Source organism: Momordica charantia (genome assembly GCF_013281855.1).
Source record: "Momordica charantia cultivar OHB3-1 chromosome 8 unlocalized genomic scaffold, Mcharantia_2.0 BLBB01000008.1, whole genome shotgun sequence".
NCBI classification, from domain to species: Eukaryota; Viridiplantae; Streptophyta; class Magnoliopsida; order Cucurbitales; family Cucurbitaceae; genus Momordica; species Momordica charantia.
The window spans coordinates 13,434,829-13,455,400 of record NW_028275166.1 but is presented as its reverse complement, the minus strand read 5'-3'; the positions used below and the strand labels follow the sequence as shown (position 1 = coordinate 13,455,400).

General features: G+C 34.6%; 1 protein-coding gene, 1 non-coding gene and 1 pseudogene across 2 annotated transcripts; all 3 read right to left on the bottom strand.

The window, feature by feature from the left end:
• Positions 1 to 3,269: 3,269 nt before the first annotated feature.
• Positions 3,270 to 3,353, bottom strand: TRNAL-CAA (transfer RNA leucine (anticodon CAA)). The gene has a single exon. It is a non-coding gene; the product is annotated as a tRNA-Leu (tRNA).
• A 5,265-nt stretch (positions 3,354 to 8,618) lies between these two features.
• LOC111025592 (plant cysteine oxidase 2) lies at positions 8,619 to 11,554 on the bottom strand. Its single transcript, XM_022303475.2, has 5 exons — positions 11,151 to 11,554; positions 10,301 to 10,422; positions 10,015 to 10,198; positions 9,129 to 9,335; positions 8,619 to 9,053 (listed from the first exon to the last, which is right to left on the bottom strand). Exons 1-5 carry the CDS (start codon positions 11,368 to 11,370, stop codon positions 8,929 to 8,931), a joined length of 858 nt encoding a protein of 285 aa, XP_022159167.1. The 5' UTR covers positions 11,371 to 11,554; the 3' UTR covers positions 8,619 to 8,928.
• A 6,886-nt stretch (positions 11,555 to 18,440) lies between these two features.
• Positions 18,441 to 20,257, bottom strand: LOC148209567 (uncharacterized; annotated as a pseudogene).
• Positions 20,258 to 20,572: the final 315 nt, after the last annotated feature.

The following is a 20,572-nucleotide window of genomic DNA, read 5'->3' as shown; positions in this document are numbered from 1 at the left end:
GCTGATAAATGGATCCCCACCCCGTCATCTTTTAAAACCACCTTTCCTATTGGGGCTTGTATAACCAAAAAGCCGTTTCTCTCCTACTCCCGGAAGGTGAGTGGAACAGGTACGAGCTCTCAAACATTTTTCACGAGGAAGATGTGAGAACAATTCTAAATATTCCTCTTCCTAGGAGAAACTCCGAAGACGCCCTAATTTAGCACGGTAGCAAAGATGGCCAATACACGATGAAAAGTGGGTACCGACTGGCTAGTAAGGATCTTCTCGGGGGTACTCAGTCGAACAACCAAGAGGTTTCAAATTGGTGGAAGGTCTTGTGGAATGCAAATTGAATTGTTCATGAGCTGGCGAGGTTGGCAGCCGATTTGGAGCTGTCTGGAGTGTGGCTTGAAGATTTCCCCTCCCTGTTACTCTCTGTTTGGCTGGAGGATATGCATTCTCTTCGTGGCCCCGGATACTATGTTTCTGCCTTTTAGTTTTCTTTTTCCTTGTGTATCAAAAAAATATATATATGAAATTTGCAACTGGCTATCACCCACGAGTATGAAATTTGCAAACTAGTATTTCGATTACAAAGTACTACGAATTACGCTCTTATATAGAAAAGAAAATTAGGTGATCATTCTATTAACACGACTAATAATAAAATATGAGGCTCGAACTCACAACCTCTTGATTGTAAATATAAACTAATTATCACTAAGCAATGTTCGCTTTGATCTAAGTTATGCTAACCATGAGTAACGATATCCAGAGGTTATTCATCGGAATCTTCCCCTTTCCTATATAATATTGTTTTTTAAAAAAACTTTTATGCTCTTATCTCGATAACTTCCCGGCTACAACTTTGAAAAACCAATTTTTTACAGGTTAGATGTTATTTTATGTTTTTGGAAACACTAAACAAACCACCCTCCAGGAGGGACAAGTCATAAGTCAATGCCAATATCTTGGAGTATGCTGCACTTTTTGTATGATTTGTGTCAGAGATTGTTTAAGTTAATTATAACAAAAATTATAAGAATAAAAAAAAACATTTGGTTTTGTAATTTTATAACCTAAAATTCAAAACCTAGTGAATAATGGGTCATAAATAGATAATAACTTATAGTGATAACAAGTCTTTTAATTATAAGTTATAAAACCATTTCGTCTCTAAATTTTCATTGAAAGAACAATAATTTATCTTTCAATTTTAGTTTGTAAAAATTTGTAACAATATAGTTCTTACTATGAAAAAACTCATCAAAATTAAGGGTGTAGATTTGGTAATTTATAAACAAATTTAATCACTCATCAATTTATTGATTTAATTATGAGAAACTTTATTAAATCTTAAAAAATGCTTTTCTTATAGGGACTAATTAATTGCTACAAACTTTAAACGACAAAAACTAAATTGTTACAGCGAAATGTTGGTGAAGGCCTGGAATGCCCAACATAGGCATATCCTTAATTAAGTGTATGCATAACCTAATAAAGATCATACAAGTAAGAGTGTATTATCTTTAAAATTTAGGTTACGAAAATAATTTTGGAGTTCAAACGAATTAGTAAATTTTGAGATGACTACTAAACTTCAATATATATTAAAGGAACAAACTTGATCTCCACACTTGAAAGGGGCATATTAAATTTTTGTTGACATGTCAATATTATATCTATCCACATTTCTATATGTCCATAGATTCGACATCAACTTAAAGAAAATCCGACATTTCTACAGTATCACAAAAATATATCGATAAAATAGAAAAAGAAAAGTATATATAATATATATATATATATATATACAAAATATGAGATTATAGGAAGGTTAATATTAACTTATTTAACTTAATTTAAATATTTGATATGAAATTTTTATTTTTATAATCTTTCTAGAAATATACATTAACATCAATATTAGGAAGCTGGCACACCTCAAACACTTCCATCCAAATTGATGTTTACTTCTCAAACTGAATCTTTTTTAGTATTAAATAGGTGGTGTTGAAATATATGTATTAACTAATTTAACTATGTTTGTGCAAACTATAAGAACGCACGCAAGTATTCGTGATTTGAGGGAAGAGTATAAAGACACCATAGATGAGTGTTTTAAAAGGCTTTTAAGGGAAGATCAATCCGTAATCTTTATTTCAAAATTATGTCAAAGAAAAATATTATTATTTTGGACCATATTACCAATTATAAATCCACACCATCTTCAGCTAATAAGTTGTTGATTTTGCAGAGCTCTGAACTCCTCCTTTTGAAGCTCCCCCAACTTCTTCCATGGCGGATCCCCAACTTCTTCACTCCCACCATCTTCTTTCACTCTATCTTCTCCTCTCTTCTCTCCTCGTCACCACCTCACCGGTCACGCCACTTTCTGACGTATATCTCTCCCTCTCTCTGGGTTCAAAAATTACAGGGTGAAATTCCAATCATTCATTTTTGAGATGGCAATATATTGTACTCGTCCCAAAAGTCTATGATTTGGACGGTAATATAATCTATATAAGTATTCTATATATTATCTATATAAATATCCTATCAACTGAATTGTGTTCGAATTTCTTCTTCTTCCCTCTGGCACTGGTTTCAGGTACAAGGTAACTGGCCGAACCATGGCGGAGATTTGCAAAACAGGAGATACGCCAACAGGGAGACCAAAATCAGCCCGGCGACGGTTTCCGATCTCCGATTGGAGTGGGAATTTTACGCCGGTGGCGACATATGTGTAACTCCGGCGATCTCCAACGGCGCAGTCTATTTTCCGAGCTGGAATGGATTCCTCTACGCCGTCGGAGCCGCCAATGGAACTCTTCTATGGAAGAAGAATTTGCAGAAACTCACGGGTTTCAGCAATACCGGTTTCATCCTGAATGTTAACTCGACGGTGTCGAGATCGACTCCCACGGTGGCCGGAGAGCTGCTCCTCGTCGGAATCTATGGACCCGCCGCCGTTGTCGCCGTTAAAAGATCGACGGGGAATCTGGTTTGGTCGACGAGGCTGGATTATAATAATAGAAGCTTCATCAGCATGTCCGGCACATACTACAAAGGGTCAGTCATTCTCAAATCTCAACATTATACTAAAATATTATTACATCCAAAATCTTTTTAAAGTTTATTATCTTTTACATGACAAGTTGAAAATGATCTTTTTAAGTCTTGAGAAAAAAATATGTTAGTTTGGTCTCAATAATTATTAATATTATACTAGCCATGCAATTCCAATAATATCCTAAATCTAAATTTCTTTATGAAAAAAATAAAACTGTCAGAAGTGGGATTTGAATCCACTCCCTCTCACGAGGACCAAAACTTGAGTCTGGCACCTTAGACCACTCGGCCATCCTGACACTAACTGTTAATTAATAATATAAGTAATTTGTTTAACAAATAATAGCTAATTAGATGGTTCAAGGAATCTGGAGCCTTAGACCACTCGGCCATCCTGACATTGATGTTAATTTTAAAAGCGCACATTATTTAATAGTAAGTAACTAAACACTATATTTGTTTTTTTTTTTTGAATAACAAACTTAGATGTGAAAGAATATAACAGCACTGTATGAATTCAATGCATTTATTAAATCATTAATTATTTAAATTTAGTTAACCTAAATTAGTACAAAAATTAATATGAAATAATTAAGGTAATGGTAAGATATTAATTACTAATAATACTTTGAAGAAAAAAAAATACTAATAATACTTAAACTTCTCTTCTCTACCACTCATTTTGGTAAAAAGTAAACTTGATCAAATTCTAATATAATACTTAGGTAACTGTCAACATCTGAGTCTCTTGCTAACCATTACTAAATTTTTTATAAATAGAATATTGGAATGCAACTAGAGATATTTTTTATTTTTTAAAACGAAATAAAGAATTGTCAAACTTTTAAGAGTGATCAGCCTGAAGATAGATACTAATTAATATCAACTCAAATATTGTTGTCGTTTTTTTTTTTCACAACAAAATATTTGTCCATAGTAACAACTCATTATGAAACCATTAATGTGCATTTTTTTAATTATTAGTTTTCTTAGGTAATATATAGTTTAGTATGGAAATTTTTTTAATCATAACTAAGTAATCCCATAATACACAGGAGTTTCTACGTTGGAACATCCTCACTTGAAGAAGGGCTTCCCCTTGAGCAATGCTGCACATTCCGGGGCAGCTTTGCCAAACTTGACGTTAGAACTGGTGTCATCCAATGGCAAACCTTCATTGAAAACCACGGCGCCACCGGAGAATATGCCGGAGCCGCCATTTGGGGTAACAGCCCTGCCATCGACCCCGTCAGGAACCTCGTCGACATTGCCACTGGCAACCTCTACTCGGCGCCACTCCGCATTCGCGAGTGCCTGGAAAGAGAGAACAACCGAACCAAACCGATGCAGCCCGACAAATGCATTGAACCGGAGAACCATTCGAATTCAATTCTGGCTCTTGATGTTGATTCTGGTGATATCAAATGGTATAAGCAGTTGGGGGGGGGGGGGGGGGGGGGGGGGGGGGGGGGGGTAGGGTATGATGTCTGGTTTGGTGCTTGTAACTGGCATTTGAACCCCAAATGCCCACCCGGTCCCAGCTCTGACGCTGATTTCGGGGAGGCACCAATGATTTTGAGCGTGTTTGTGCGTAGAATGAAGCGTTGCTTTTCAGAAAAGTGGATTCGCGTGGGCTCTCGATCGTAACAATGGCAGTCTTGTTTGGTTTAAGGAAAGTTTTGTTCATGTTTTCCTTATGCATCTTTTCTGCGGTTCTAGATTATGCTATTTGAATTAGATTTACTTTATATTATTATGGATGGGTTAATGTGTTATGTTTTCTTATAAGTTAAATATTCAATAAAACTCTAAGCATTCTCTTGTCATCTCAATTTTCAAGTATTTTTCGTGCAGGAGGCTGGACCGGGAGGGCTCGGCGGGGGCAGGATGTGGGGCGCCGCCACGGACGAGAAGAGGGTCTACACGAACATAGCCAACAGCCAACACAAGAACTTCACACTCAGACCATCAAACACAAGTACTACAATTGCAGGAGGGTGGGTAGCAATAGAAGCTAAAAGCGGAAACATCCTCTGGTCGACCACCAACCTTAACGATGCCACCGCCCCGGGACCGGTTATGATGGCCAACGGGGTCGTGTTTGCCGGATCTACTTATTGGCAAGGACCGATATATGCGATGGACGTAAAGCCAGGGAAAATTCTTTGGTCACATGACACTGCAGCTACTGTTTATGGAGGCATATCAGTGAGCAATGGGTGCATTTATGTTGGAAATGGTTACAAAGAACATATTGGATTTGTTAACAAGAATTACACAGCTGGTAACTCCCTCTATGCCTTCTGTGTCTAAGCCCTTTCTCAGTTTGATTTTGTTTTCAGAGGCTAGATCTTAATTTTTTATCCATACTTTCTTTTTAATCAGTTTATAATTTATGTTTCGCTGTCCCCGAGTCGGAGATATATGCTCCAGTCTCATTTTTATTAGCATCAAGGTATTAAATTTCCATTGACATTCTATCAATACGTAGAGGTTCGACATGAATGATGAATCAACATTTCCATAGTATCCTTAAAAAATCGACAACGTATAAAATATATTAATATAATATCAATAATAATATAGACACAATGTCAATATTAATAATTTGAAACTTGTTAAAAAGCGTGGATGCTTATTCGTTAATTTAACTATTTATTATAGATTTTTTATTTTTATAATCTTTCTAAATATATTCATCAACAGAGATATTTTATCCTTATTTTCATCAACATTTTTATAAATCTTTCCTAGGATGAATTAGTTCGAAGTTTATTATTCGTTAAAACGAGGTGAGGTTAGGTTTTTTTATAAAAGAAAAAAAACTAAATAAATAAAAATAATGGACAAAGTGGCAATGTGGTTTAAGCTCATCAAAATACATGTCACACCATATATTAAAACAGATATAATATTAAATTAAAAATAAAGTTTAATCACGTCTCGTCCAAAATATAACCTTTCAAATATTGCTCAAGAAATGTTCTAAATAATTATGTTTAAACTTTTAGAACATGAAGAGCTAGAGGTCATACACTTTTTTTCAAATTTATAATAATAATAATTTCATTTTACTTGTTCATAATGAAAAGCTCATAATAAAATTCAAAATCAAAAGATAAAGATGGGCATAAAAGGTCTTTTTCTTTTTTTTAAGAATCACAACAAAAACACACAATTAGATTCTAATTTTCTATTAGAAAAACATCAATTAAATCTGCACATTGGCTCTTCAAATTCTCAAAGTTATCAACGTTCTAACTTCTGAATTTTTAAATGAGATAAAAACTGGGCAGGAAACGAAGATTTAAATACTATTTTAGCTACTTTCAATTTCGTTTTCTATACTTTTAAAAAGTATTTTAGTTTTTATATTTTTTTTTCCATTTGGGCCTCTATATTTTTGTCGTTCTAATCTCAGTACTTTTTTTTTCAAAATGACCATTTATATCCCTCTTTTTTATACTTATTTCATATATTTCAATCAAAATTTTAAGATGAATTCGCTTAACTAAACTTTTTGAAATATAAAATAAATTTGTATTAAAGGTTTCGATTTAATATAAAATTTATGTTATAATTTTACAAATAAAAACTAAAATTATCACTTTTTAGAAGTATATGGATCAAAAACAAACGTCCCAAATATAGAGATTAAAATGAAAATTTTAAAGTTGAAAATATAGGAATCAAAATAGAATTTAGGGGCTGTTTGTTTTTTGGAAATGTAGATGCCCCACATCTTCAGATGCCTGGAATTTTAGATTTCCGGCATCTTAGCCACGTTTGTTTCGTAAGAAAATATATAAGGATGTCCGAGAATATCTAAATAGTCACGTTCGTTTTGCATGATTTATTCATGGGAATAATGTTCTAAATTTATATAATGTTCCAAAAATGCCGTTACGAATATTCATATAATTTATACATTAATCTAATATAATTTGCATTTATATAATAGATTTTCTTATAATTAATTTAATATTTAAAGTTTTTTTATTATTAATTACGTAAATGTATTAATTTTGGTATGTTATTAGGTATAATTCATATTAATATGCCAAAACGAACATAGCTCAGCGGTAATTGGCATATATCACCAATCAAGAGGTTGTGAGTTCGAATTCCCCCAACAAGTTGTACTAAAAAAAATCATATGGTATTATATAATTTAATTGAAGTTTATTTTATATGTACATGTAATACACAAATATATTTAATTGCTTATTAGCCAATGAGTACATTAATTTATTTAAATTATAAAATTATAAATAAAACCAAAGAAATTTGATAAAAGAAAATATATAAAAAAATAATGAACATGAAAAAATGTCAACATAGGATGCACTCCATGTGGGAACATGAGATACTAGGGTATCTTACAAGTGAAAATCTAGATGGCCGTCACAATTATCGCTTTGGCGCTTTGGTTCATCTTGGTCTCTATACTTTCGAGATATTCATTTTTGTCCATATTTTCAACCTTAATACAAAATTTTAACACAAATTCTACACCATAACATAAACTCTTAAATATAAAGTTATAGTTACATTTTAATATTGAATGTAGTGTCATATTAGAATTATGATGGAAAAAATGAGATGAAAACTAAAGTTAAGGGACCAAAATAGTTACCTTTTAGAAGCTGTTTGTTTCATGGGAATCTGAGATTCTTATGGGATGGTCATCCAGGTACCCGCGCTTATTCGATAAGAATGTTGGATACCCGAGTATTGACATCCTAGGATGAGTATGCGGGAGGCATCTGAGCAATTTTAAATGCCCTCTTGTAACATGGGTTTCTAAGATTCCCGTGTTGAGAGCATCTTTTTTGACAATTTTGTCCCTCATTATTTTTGTTGTATAATATTTTTTCTTCAATAATATTTATTTCTTATTTATTTTATTTTATTTTAAAAATAAATGTATGCACTCATTCATTGATAAATATCTAAATACAATTTTATTTATATGGTACATTTATATATAAAATAAATATTAGTCAATGGTACAACATCTTAATTTGTTTGTAATTTAAATCTAGGTACTTCGTTTATTTTACTCTTCCAATAGTCACCAAACATAAATTAAAATTGACATAAAAATATAATATTAAATTAATAAAAGTACAACTTTTATATGAATTCAAATAATATTAAATTTAACATATAAATTATATGATGACCGACAAGGGCATTACATAAATTATGCAAAACAAACGTGGTTATCAAATTTTCTTACAAAACAAACGACCCCTTAAAATTCAACCACCAAAATGAAGTCATTAGTCAGCATTTTAAAAGTATACGAACTAAAATGAACCAAAATGAAAAGTATAAAAATCGAAATAAATATTTTAAAAATATAAAAATCAAAATGAACTAGGTCAAAAGTATAATATTTTAATCTATAATTTAAACAAACTACCAAACTTTCCCCCAAAAAAAGACAAAAGAACGAGTGAATTTCAGGGACAAGGAAAATCTGGATAGAAGCCTATCATTTTCTGTGTTTTTCTTTCGAGGTGAATCTGTTAAAAACATGAACAAACTGAGAGAGAAAATTGGAAGAACATAACAAATTCATACTCCTTTTTACTTGTCACTTTCTAACTTGACTATATACAAAAAGATGATTAAAAACAGTAAGATGAGTGAACAAAAAAAAAGTACCTAATTCATGTTCCACAGAGAAGAAAGATCAGTAAAAGAAGCTATTTTCCTTTTTTTTTCCTTTTATCTTTTTTTTTTTTTTTTTTGGGAAGTAGAAGATAAAACAAAGATTCTATGCTGCACGGAAATGGAAGCAGTCCATAACAGCATTGTATGAAAATGAAAGAAGATTTTTTTTTCTTTTTTCTTTTGCAGAGTTCATCAATTCTCTACGATCTTTGGCCCTCTGTACACTGCTCCAACTGCAGCTAAGTCTTCAGGTTGCTCTCTTTCTTCAAGCCATGCATAGCCTTCCCTCTCTTCTTCCGTTACCGAAACCCCATCGACTGCGAACAAAATCTGGATGTTTACTTCTGCTGCATATGTTGTAAGGTAGAACAACACTAGAGTTACGAGGGTACCTGAAAATTTGGTGAAAGGAAAGCTGAGGTAGTACGAGCAATGCCGACCATCGCGATCATTGTAAGGAGGGCCGAGCACATCTAACACTGCACATGCGGTCACGGCCGTGAAGCAGTGTATGTTTCCTCCGTCTGCAGGGTAAAGAATTGATGCGTCGCATGGTGCCGTGCAGTTGGCGTCTACCTTAACTTTCGCCAACCGAACACCTGGAGATATTGAACGACATGAATGCTTATAGATATGATATCTTACTTGCTAAAAACCCATCTCTCTGTTTAACTAAAGATTAGGTGATTTTCTGTTATATGATCCATAAAGTTTTTTAACTTTTAAGTACCTTAAAGATATAACAAAGGGCACAATATTTGCGATTCTTTCTAATAACTATATGAGTATTCCAACCATCCACCTAGACCAATCTTACATGTATCTCGACTAATTTTACCAAACAAACACGACAAGATTCATATAATCTGTCACTTGTCCTATGGTATGACCCGTAGCAAACCCATTTGAAAATCTTACTATGAGAAAGATCCCATCAGTTTAGTTTTGTAAACCCATTTGAAAATCTTACCATGAGAAAGATCCCATCAGTTTAGTTTTGTAAAAGACAAAATGTCATGTCAAGAGTATAGTACCTACTCCTATTCACACTAGACTCTAATGATGCCGACATGACTAGCAATGAATAAGAGTAGTACTACTACGTGTAACAAACAAATATCCGGTGATATCGATATTTTATTGATGTCAACATTTAAATCTTTGATTCAAACCTAAAGTCTTAGCTATTGCACATTCTTTCATGATACAACGGGAGATGACTGTTATCCAGCTACCAACTGCACAGAGAACGCAGAACAATATGGTAAAGAAACTCACTGCTTGGAGAAGATGTGCCATTGGACGCGTCTACGGTCGCAGATGCACTTGTCTCGGCACCGACCTCGGCCCAGTCGTACGCCTTGATGTGCATGGTCCCAAAGAGAAGCTTGCTGAAGACTGTCATTCCAGGATGGTTGTGCAGTGGAATGACGCCTGATGGAGGCAAGCAAAATATTCCCATCTGCAATACAAATACAATTCAAAGGTCAAAAAGCCATCACTTAAAGTAACTTTTCCCAGCTAGACTACTCTCTCATGTAAAAACCCAACTGAAAATGCATACAGAGAATTTGCTGTTCTCATAGATGTGCAAATATGTTATAGGAGGAGGACTTCGTTGACCGGCTGTCGTCCGAAAATACGGCATCTCCGGCGACAACCCAACGTCTACTGGCTTCATTTTATCTATATACAAGAAGATTCATTAGTGATACAGAAACCAAAAAAGGCCAGACACAAGTGAAGAAATGAAACAACACACAAATAGTTCCTTCCAAGATTGCACTGTGTCTGTCTCTAGTCTCTGTTTTGTAGACTTTAAGGTTTAAAACAGCAATTGGGTTTCGTTGGTTTTCTCATAAGAACTCCATGTTTTTATCACCCTGTAACCAAGAGCCTCTAATTTTCACAAGAAGGTCCAAATTGGGGATGGGCTAGTTCTAAACTCTGGACTTAACCCAATTTTCAATAATCATTCAATAGAAAACCAAAATCCATTGTCCGAAGCCACTCAGTATGATAATTGTCGCTAAAATATAACTTAAAGCACCAACATCTAGAACAGAAACCACACAACCTCGCACGTGCAGCAGCAGTGCAAGTTGCCGAAAGACAGAGCCAAATTATATATATAATTCTTTAAAGCCACAAATCCAACAGGACATTGAAAAGTACAGAAATGACAAATCAGAATACAAAACCAAAACCAAAAGCAAGAAAAGAAGAGAAAAAATTCAGACAACAAACACAACAGAAAAGCAAACGAGAATCGTACAGGTGATGTACGGAGTCCAAAAAAATGGAGACGAAACGATGCAGTTTCCATCCTCAAGATGAAGGCACATTACGAATCAGAATTGGGGGATTGAATTCAGTTCCGAATTGGGTCGGGGAAAAGAAGAAGGAAGACGTACCCAGAACAGATCGTATCCGTTCGATATCGGGAGAAGGGGGAACGGTTCCAGTGCCAGTGGAGGCGAAGACATGGTTACAGATTTCATAAAGTTGCTGAACCGGCGACGGCTTCTTATGCCGGCGCCGGTTCTTCTTCGACTTGTTATTCGTAGTAGTTTGTTTGGGCAATTCAGAAAACTGGTTGCGTTTGCGATCAGCGGGAGAGCTGTCAATCCCCATTAAAGGGTGGGGGATTGTGATTGTGGAGAAGCCCAACAAAGAGGGTGGCGATCAGTAGAGATTGAGCAGTGAAATGGGCATCTCCGTATGGAGAAGAAAAGGGGGAGAGGGGAAATTGAGGGGTATAAAAGGACAGGACAACAAAAAGGAGAGGTTTTAGAGAGAGAGAGAGAGGAGAGAGAGAGGGTTTGAAGATCAGAAAACCAGGGGCCATTCCAAACAATTCCAGTGGGCTGTTCCAAACAGCGGATTTTTTCTTTTTTCCTTTTTTTTTAATATTTTAATCCACTGACTGCTCTTCATTTTCCCTTTGCCCCCTTATCCCACATTTCACACTATTTTCAAATGGACAGGTTATTAGGTTGGGTAGCATTTTTATTTATTGTTTTTGTTCCCTTTTTTTCTTCTTTAGTAAAAGTAAAATAAAATTAGAATAAATATGACTTCAAGATGAAATAATATTTTAGAAAGAGTCGGAAATGGAAATAAAATACAAAAATCTTATTTTTGTTTTTTATACGATTTCTATACAATTTTGTGAATGTTTTTAAATATAACGAGAAACTATAAATAGTTATAAAATGTTTATATTTCTTAATAAAATTAGAAAAAAAGGCGAAAGTTACATGAGTATAAATGAAAGTTACATGAGTATAAATGTTAGACAAAATTGATAAATTTTTTAAAAAATAATGAATTGTAAATATACTTTAAAGAGGGATCAAGATAGAGATAAAGTCATATAGACTACTTTTCTTTTTAGATTTTACCTTTTATTTTTTGTTCTTATTAATAATACATATATATTATATTTTATATTCCCTTTAATTTTCTCTCTCTATAATAACAATTCATGGGGAGATGAGAGGGTTATTTTCCCTTCAATTAAAAACTTTAAGTTAAGTTATTGTTTAATTGAAATAATAATTCAGTCAAATTTTAGTTTGTTATAATTTAGTTCATATATTTTTAAATTGGTAATAATTTAATCGTTGAATTTTAGTATATAATAATTTAGTCCATGAACGTTAAAGTTTATAACCATTTAGTTTCTATTGTGAACTTTTTTTTTTGTTAAGATTTAATAAAGTTTCAATAGACTGATGAGGGACTAAATGTATTTATAAATTAAAAAGGTTGAATCGTTATATGATAACAAAACAATTAACACTTAATTTTGATGAGATTTTTCATAGTGTGAATTAAATTGCCACAAATTTTAAACCATATAAAGATTAAATTGTTACATATCAAAGTTCAAGAGTTAAATTGTTACTAATTTGAAGGTAAATAGATTTAATCGTTACAAACTGAAACTCAGTGATTAAAATTGTTACTCCAATGAAAGTATAAGGACCAATTATATTTTTTAACCAAAATTTTATGCGGTTCTTGAACTTTTAGAGTTGTGGCTTATAGGTTCTTGAACTTTTAAAATATGTCTAATAGATTCCTAAACTTTCAATTTTGTATTTAGTATGATTAACTTTGAAAGAGTTTAATAGGCTCCTAAACTTTCAAATTTTGTGTATAATACATCAAGGTCCTATTAGACATTTTCAAAATTCAACGACTTATTAAACACCTTGTTATGGTCAAAGATCTATTAGACACAGTATTTAAAACTAAGAAAGTGAACTTGTGATGGTGAGGGTGAGTAAACGACGAGCAAACACTCGAACGTGAGAGCAAGGCGTTTTCTGGTCCCCCGAGCCGGGTGCACGAGGTCACCTCTTCATCAATAGAAAGGAATGCCAGAAAAAACATTGTGAACTCCCCCCAAGAAAAGAATTCAAATCTTGAACTTTTAAGACTACTACTGATGTCTTAAGATTCTTAACTAGTCGAGCTAGGATCAAGTTGACCAAAAAAATTCTTCTTACCTATTTGATCGTATAAGACTATTTTAATCTTAAACATTACATTTCATTGCATTTTGGGTTTAATTTTAAATAAATAATGAAATAAGGTATTTTCAATTGGTTAAGTATCCCATATTTTTTTTTAAAGATTTGTAACTAGTTATGAACATTATTATGGCTCACCAAATAGTGAAGAACGAAGCTCTAACCTATTAAAAAAAATTAAAGTGCAAGTTAGAAAATCGAACAATCAATGTTTGGAATGGAAATAGGTGTCTTTATCCATTAAGGTAGGATGACTCAATCATCCCTCGAATTTATGCTGAAGAAGTGTGTTATGGCGAATTAAAAAATTAATATTCTAGCGATAATATAGTTACAAAAATTGTTTATTCCATTTTTAAATCACATTTCTAAAATTAAATTATTTATTAAGCTTATCCCACTAATGCATGAAAATAGTACTTCAAATAAATAATTCGAAATCATCATTGTTTTCTTTTTATTACATTTTTTAATTAAAAATAATAATTTGAAACTTGAATTTAAAATTTCATTTCTAAATGTCCACTATTCTTGTACCTTTAGGAACGGGGAAAAAAAGTACAAAGAAAAAAAAAACCTTTTCCTTTTCCTTGTTATTTTGCATATATAATTTTTAAAGCAATTATCCACATATTTCAAATGAAGCAATATATAGAAAAGATATTTTTCCATTTTTGAAATTAGAAATTATTTCACCGTTTTTGTCTCCTACTATTTCTTTGGCAAAAATCAAACTTTGCAAAACAAATATAAAACTATTAAATATTTTAGCCATCAACTTCTTTTAGATATAATCATAATATGTTAAAATTACAAATTCTAATGGATATTCTTTAAGAAATTTCATTTCTTATCAATCATTTTCCTATAATTTTGTATATTACTTTTACGATGACATATTTCATTTTTTTTCATCATCATTATTTATTTTTTCCTAAGAAATTTCATTTTCTTATCAGTCATTTCATTTTATTATATGTTAAGAATAAAATTGAAAGACAATCGAAATATAGTATTTATCTCAAGTTAACTTAAAATTGGAAGAGAACATATTAAAATTTAATCCTAAAATAAGAAATCAAATATTTGAAAAGAACAAGAAAAGCAAGGAAAAAAGAAAAACCAAATGAAGATAGGTTTAAATGACCCATCAATTATTTTAGTTTGGAGATTAGGATCCATTGTCCTTGCCCATGTCTTTTTTCCTTGAAGAGATTAATTTTGTAGGATATTGTTGACACTATAATCCTATATTTGTATGGATGAGAGCAAGAATTTTGAGATAGAGCTCCATGGTTTGGATAGAAAGCTTAAAAACAAAAAAAAACAAACAAACAAAAAAACAAAAAATTTAAATGTTATTTCTGTCCCTGAAATCAAAATGTGTATTTTGGTACCTTTGAAAAGAGTGACTATTTTGACCCGTTCATTTTCATTTTATCCCATTTGTTTTTATGACATAAGTTTAACATAACACTTTCCTTGACTAAATTTCTTGAAATACAGTCATAAATTTGTATTAAAGGATTTTTATTGTGCATAATATTTATCTAATATGGACCAATATATTGGTCATTTTAAAAAGATACATGAACAATAACAAACGTTTTGCAGATTCAAGAACTAAAATAACAAAAAGTTGAAAATATATAAACCAATCGAATGATTTGAAAGTACAAGAATCAAATTGAATTAAAGTCAAAAGTACACACAAAATATTGTTTAAAAAAATAAAAAATTTGGCAAGGAGAGAAGAAAATAAGTTTAAACTTTGGGTAGACTCCATCATCAATATAACAATCTCGTACTCTTCAAGTCTCCAATTCTTCAAGTCTTGTTGGCTTTGGATGCTTCGCTTTACTCTGAACGATTGTAGATAATTCTGAGTGCTCTGAATCTCCAATTCTTCTATCTCCCCGAATTCTTCTTCCTCTTGGCTTCTTCCCCTTTTCTTCCTTCCTTCCCCAAATGAGATGTGACCCCCTCTGTTTATAGAGTCTTTGTGAGTCTTATATGTCATGGGCTTAATGGGCCATGGGCTTGGACCCAATCTCATCATGGGTTTTGATCCAATTAATTGATTTCATCGGACGATCATAAAAGAGACACATGACACAATTTGATTTCTTGATTTAAAAATTAATTTAGGACACGTGTAAATTTGTGATTGGTCCTAGATATAATTTTAATTTTATGACGTGACATTTAGTGATTAGTCGAAATTTCTCCGTCAACAAATGCCCAAAAGATGTAATATGTAACATTTGATCAAAATATGAAGTATAGTTCATAAATTTGATTTAATGTACATATCGGTTTTGGTGCCAAATTTTGATTTTTTTATTTTCATTATTATTTGTCATTTTTTTTGTTCAAAATTTTCTCCATGATTTGGGATTGAATTTGGGATATGATTATGGAGGCCTTTAATTCAAAACCTTTCCAAAATGGCTAAATTTCTTTTTCAATTAAGTTTGATTTGCCATGACTACTCGATTTGGACCAAATCATGGCAAAAATAAATGGAGATTCTCTCTATGAGCCATGACAAAATTTATCTACAATTAGGCTTGATTTGTCATGGTTTAATTGATTTGGTTGATCATAAATATGGTGGCCAAACGTTTCTCATGATTTTGAGAATTTGTATTTCAAAATTTATGCCAAAATTTCTCATGCCCTCATCCATATAGCTAATACCTTGATTTGTATTTGGGAACAATTTATCCACCAAATAAGGTAGCACCTTTCAAATTTATTTGCAATTAAACGCATTCCTTCCCGATTCAAACAAAATCTCTCATACCCAAATTATAATTGATTTGGAATCAATGTGATGTAATGATCCTGTCTTCCCAATTGTATATAAATCAGCACAGTGCCGAAAGACTCTTCATGGATTGAGGCGTTGTGATTTGGCCGAAGAAAAAAAAGTGTTGCAGCTATCGGGTTTTGTAAATGCAGGCATCGGAGGACAGTTCGTGAACGAGATCGCAAGATTTCAGATGAAGATGGCAGTGGGTTTGGCGTGAAGTTCCTCCATTGAAGAGTGTAGAAGGCAATGCTTTGTCGGTCATGGTCCTCCTGAAGTGTTTGAAGGCCGCGAGTTTTCTTGGACTTGTCGAGGATGCTACCAAGGTGTACTGCGCCGCCACCGCTGCTTGAGTTGAAGAGTGTGATCGTCGGGATGCCGCCATTACTATTGTAGGATAAGCTTTATTCTGTTTCTTTTCTTTGTTGCCGATGAGTTTCAAACCAAGAAGTGGGTTTCTATCCCACAGAGGAAGGTGATGGAAAGAGAGAAACTTTTCTGGTTTCATTTTTTTTTGAAACAAAGGGGTCGTACCCTTTTATTTTTCTTTGTTTTAAACTTTTTTTTTCATCTAATTTGTTGCTTTCTTTTTTTTTAGCTTTTTTTTTTTCAAATGTACTGCAACATTTTTTTTAATTAATTTTTTTTGGCATAATTTATTCTCTTCATTTTACCTTTCTAACAACATTCTTTTTCCCTGCAGCGGTCAATTATCTTTGACAAACATTAAGTAGTGGTCACCTTCCTCATAGTGATTTCATTGTTGAGTAGGTTAACGCCTCTTCCGCTAGTTGAGGTGTTCCTAGGTCAGCAGTGGTCACCTTCCCTATAGTGATTTCATTGCTGAGTAGGTTAACGCCTCTTCCGCTGGTTGAGGTGTTCCTAGGTCAGTGGTGGTCACCTCCTATCTGCCCTGCAGTGACTTCATTGCTGGGTAGGTTAACGCCTCTTCCGCTGGTTGAGGTGTTCCTAGGTTGGTGGTCATCTCCTGTCTACCTTTGCAGTGACTTTATTGCAACCGATCGAGCGGGTGAAACTTCTTCGCCAACGATCGAGCGACTGCAGCTTCTTCGCCGACGATCCAATGGGTGCAGCTTCTTCGCCGACGATCCAATGGGTGCAGCTTCTTTCCCAACGATCGAGCGAGTGCGACTTCTTCACCAACGATCGAGCGAGTGCAACTTTTTCGCCAACGATCGAGCGCAACGTCTTTGCCAACGATCCAGCGGGTGCAACTTCTTCGCCAATGATCGAGCGGGTGCAATGTCTTCGCCAACGATCAAGCGGGTGCAGCTTATTCGCCAAAGATCGAGCAGGTACAACTTCTTCGCCAACGATCAAGCGGGTGCAACTTCTTCGCCAAGGATCGAGCGAGTGCATCTTCTTTGCCAAGGAACAAGTGAATGCAACGTCTTCACCAACGATCGAGTGAGTGCAATTTCTTCGTCAAGGATCAAGCGAGTGCAACTTCTTCGCCAATGATCGAGCGAGTGCAACGTCTTCGCCAATGATCCAGCGGGTGCAACGTCTTTGCCAATGATCCAGCGGGTGCAGTGCCAACGATCAAACGGGTGCAACTTCTTCGCCAATGATCGAGCGAGTGCAACGTCTTCGCCAACGATCGAGTGGGTGCAACTTCTTCGCCAAGGATCGAGCGAGTGCAGCTTCTTCGCCAACGATCGAGCGAGTGCAACGTCTTCGCCAATGATCCAATGGGTGCAGCGCCAACAATCAAACGGGTGCAACTTCTTTGCCAATGATCCAATGAGTGCAGCTTCTCCGCCAATGATCGAGCGAGTGCAGCTTCTTCACCAAGGATCGAGCGAGTGCAGCTTCTTCGCCAAGGATCGAGCGAGTGCAACGTCTTCGCCAATGATCCAGTAGGTGCAGTGCCAACGATCGAACGGGTGCAACTTCTTCGCCAATGATCGAGCGGGTGTAACTTCTTTGCCGACAATCGAGCGAGTACAACTTCTTCGCCAATGATCGAGGGGGTTCAAGTTTGCGGGATGATACCTATCATGAGGAGCAAAAACTACTTTGATGGTGTATGCCCTCGGTGATCATTCTTCATTCTACTGCAAAACTAGCCTACAATAGAGCTGAACATCGTATTTGTCCTGCAGCGTCACTGTAGCGTCGCCCTTTTTTTTAGAACTTGGATTTTTGTTTTAATGAACTTGGACTGAACTTAGAATTTTCTTTAAGTTGCCTACGTACCCTTTTAAAGAGAGGGATCAAGTCATAACGTAGTTCATTTGCAAATTTTTTTTTTTACCGTTCACCTTTTAAACTCATGTGGGCTAGGAGTATCGTGCAGTTTAGGCTCTTGCGATAAGGAGCGTTACATTTCAAATGTCATGATTTTGACCATATCCTTCATTTGTAGGATTGACTGAAATGACAAGACTTTGCTTCACCTTCAAGCAACTTTCCGTACTTATGACAAGAGATAATTTTCTCTTCATATGTGAAGGAACAAGGCTGTGAACCCTTTTGCCATCAAATTTTTTCGTCTCCAAGATCTTCATCCTTCCTTTGTTTCGATCATTTGCCCCCACTTTAAGACGATCCAAAGTATATGTTGAAGCTTGATTTTTTCTTGATGTGGAGACACTTAACCTTTGGAAGACTGAAGGTCGAGTCAAACATTGATTTTCTTCTTTCATCGCGACCATACTCATTCTTTGGAAGACTGAAACTCGAGTAGTTGAAGGCTTGATGCGATCAAAGATAGAAGTCTTTTGTTTGATTTCTTTTGAATCGTTGACTTCTTTCACATTTATGTAATGTGTAGTTGCAAATTCTTCCACATTTTGACCATGAAATGACTTTGAGCATATTTGATTGCATGTGTTTGTCGCTACTCCAATATGATTTGCTTGAGCTAATTCATCAATGTCCAGCTCGATTTTTCCTTCTTGAGCTAACTTTAGAATTAGTTCCTTTAAGACGAAGAATTTCCCCACTGGATGGCCAACAACTCTATGGTATTTACAGTAGTTTGGATCGTTTACTTTTCCCATGTCTTCTGGTCGTTTGCATTCAGGGAGTTCGATCAATTGCATTTTTAGTAGTTGTTCTAACATGTCAGAGATGTCAGAATCAGGAAAAGGATAAACTTTTTCTTGTCTATCCTTTAGAGTTAGACAACGTCTTTCATTCTCTTGTTGTTTTCCGACCTTCTTATCCTTTCTTTTTGAATAAGACTTGAGAGAAGTTGTGTTGATAACCATTGATTCTTCAAGAGTCGTCTCAGAATTCTTGCTTATTCTCTTTAAGTTAGGGACTAAAAGATCTTTATCTCCTCGATTAGCAATACTTAGCTCCATGTCGTGGGCGCGGGTTGCTAATTCTTCAAACGTGCGGGGTTTTATTCCTTGAAGGATTAGAGAAGTCCCCAATGCATACCTTGAATGCACAACTCGATAGCAGATAATTCCATTAGTTGATCTTTGCAGTCGAGACTCAAAGCTCTCCACCGGTTGATGTAATCAACAACAGATTCATCTTTTTGTTGCTTAGTATTAGTGAGTTCCATCATGCTTACGGTTCGCCTTGTGCTGTAGAAGCGATTTAAGAACTCTCTTTCCAATTGCTCCCAACCGTTGATGGATTCAGGCTCTAGATCTGTGTACCAGTCAAAAGCATTGCCCTTTAGTGTTCGGACGAATTTTTTGATGAGTAGATCTCCTCGAGTGCCAGCATTTTCACATGTCTCAACAAAATGAGCAATATGTTGCTTAGGATTGCCCTTTTCGTCAAATTGTTGGAACTTTGGAGGCTGATATCCCATAGGCATTATCAAGTTGTCGATCCTCTTGGTATACGGTTTGGAGTACGTGAGGGAGTTTTGAGAAGGTCCGCCATATTGAGCTCAGATCGAATTTGTGATCATATCTTGGAGCTGCTGGACAGACAGTGAAGTAACTAAAACAGAGTGTTCATATTGTTTTTCTTGCATGATGTTCTTTCTTTTGTCGCTGACTTTCACAGCGTGATTTTGGCTTGACTCAGCGACATTTGCAACATCTTGAATTTCGATCTGGTTCATAAGGGAAGCAATCTTATGGTCCCTCTCTTCGACCATTTTTGTCAGCATGTTAAGTTTCTTATCCATTTCTACCAACTTTTCTTCCATGGTGGATAGAGCTTCCTTGGATGCCATTACTTTGGTTTGAGAGAAAGAGATGGGAGGTAGAGAGGTCCCATTGGGCGTGCCAATTTGTTCGACGAGAAATTTAACAAGAGAAAACTCGAATTTATGAACTTGTATTTGTATTTATATATGTGGGTGTTACAATCTCTAATGTATAATCCTCTCATTAATTCTCTCAAATGTAAACTTTAATTCAATGGCTCGTGAGCTTGTTATTGAATGGTTGATGCCTTTAGCTTCTTGCTTGACGAATGATCTTCGAAGTCTTCAGCTTTGAGTTTGTTTGAAGACTTTGACTTGTTGATGAAGTTCTTTGGCTTGTAG

What these genes read in the sequence shown, in the direction of transcription:
- LOC111025592 (XM_022303475.2), bottom strand. Translation starts at nt 11,370, where the DNA reads ATGGGGATTGACAGCTCTCCCGCTGATCGCAAACGCAACCAGTTTTCT. An exon ending in ACGGATACGATCTGTTCTGG is followed by an intron (nt 10,423 to 11,150) that starts GTACGTCTTCCT and finishes TCTTGTATATAG; the next exon opens with ATAAAATGAAGCCAGTAGAC. An exon ending in TGGCACATCTTCTCCAAGCA is followed by an intron (nt 9,336 to 10,014) that starts GTGAGTTTCTTT and finishes CAATATCTCCAG; the next exon opens with GTGTTCGGTTGGCGAAAGTT.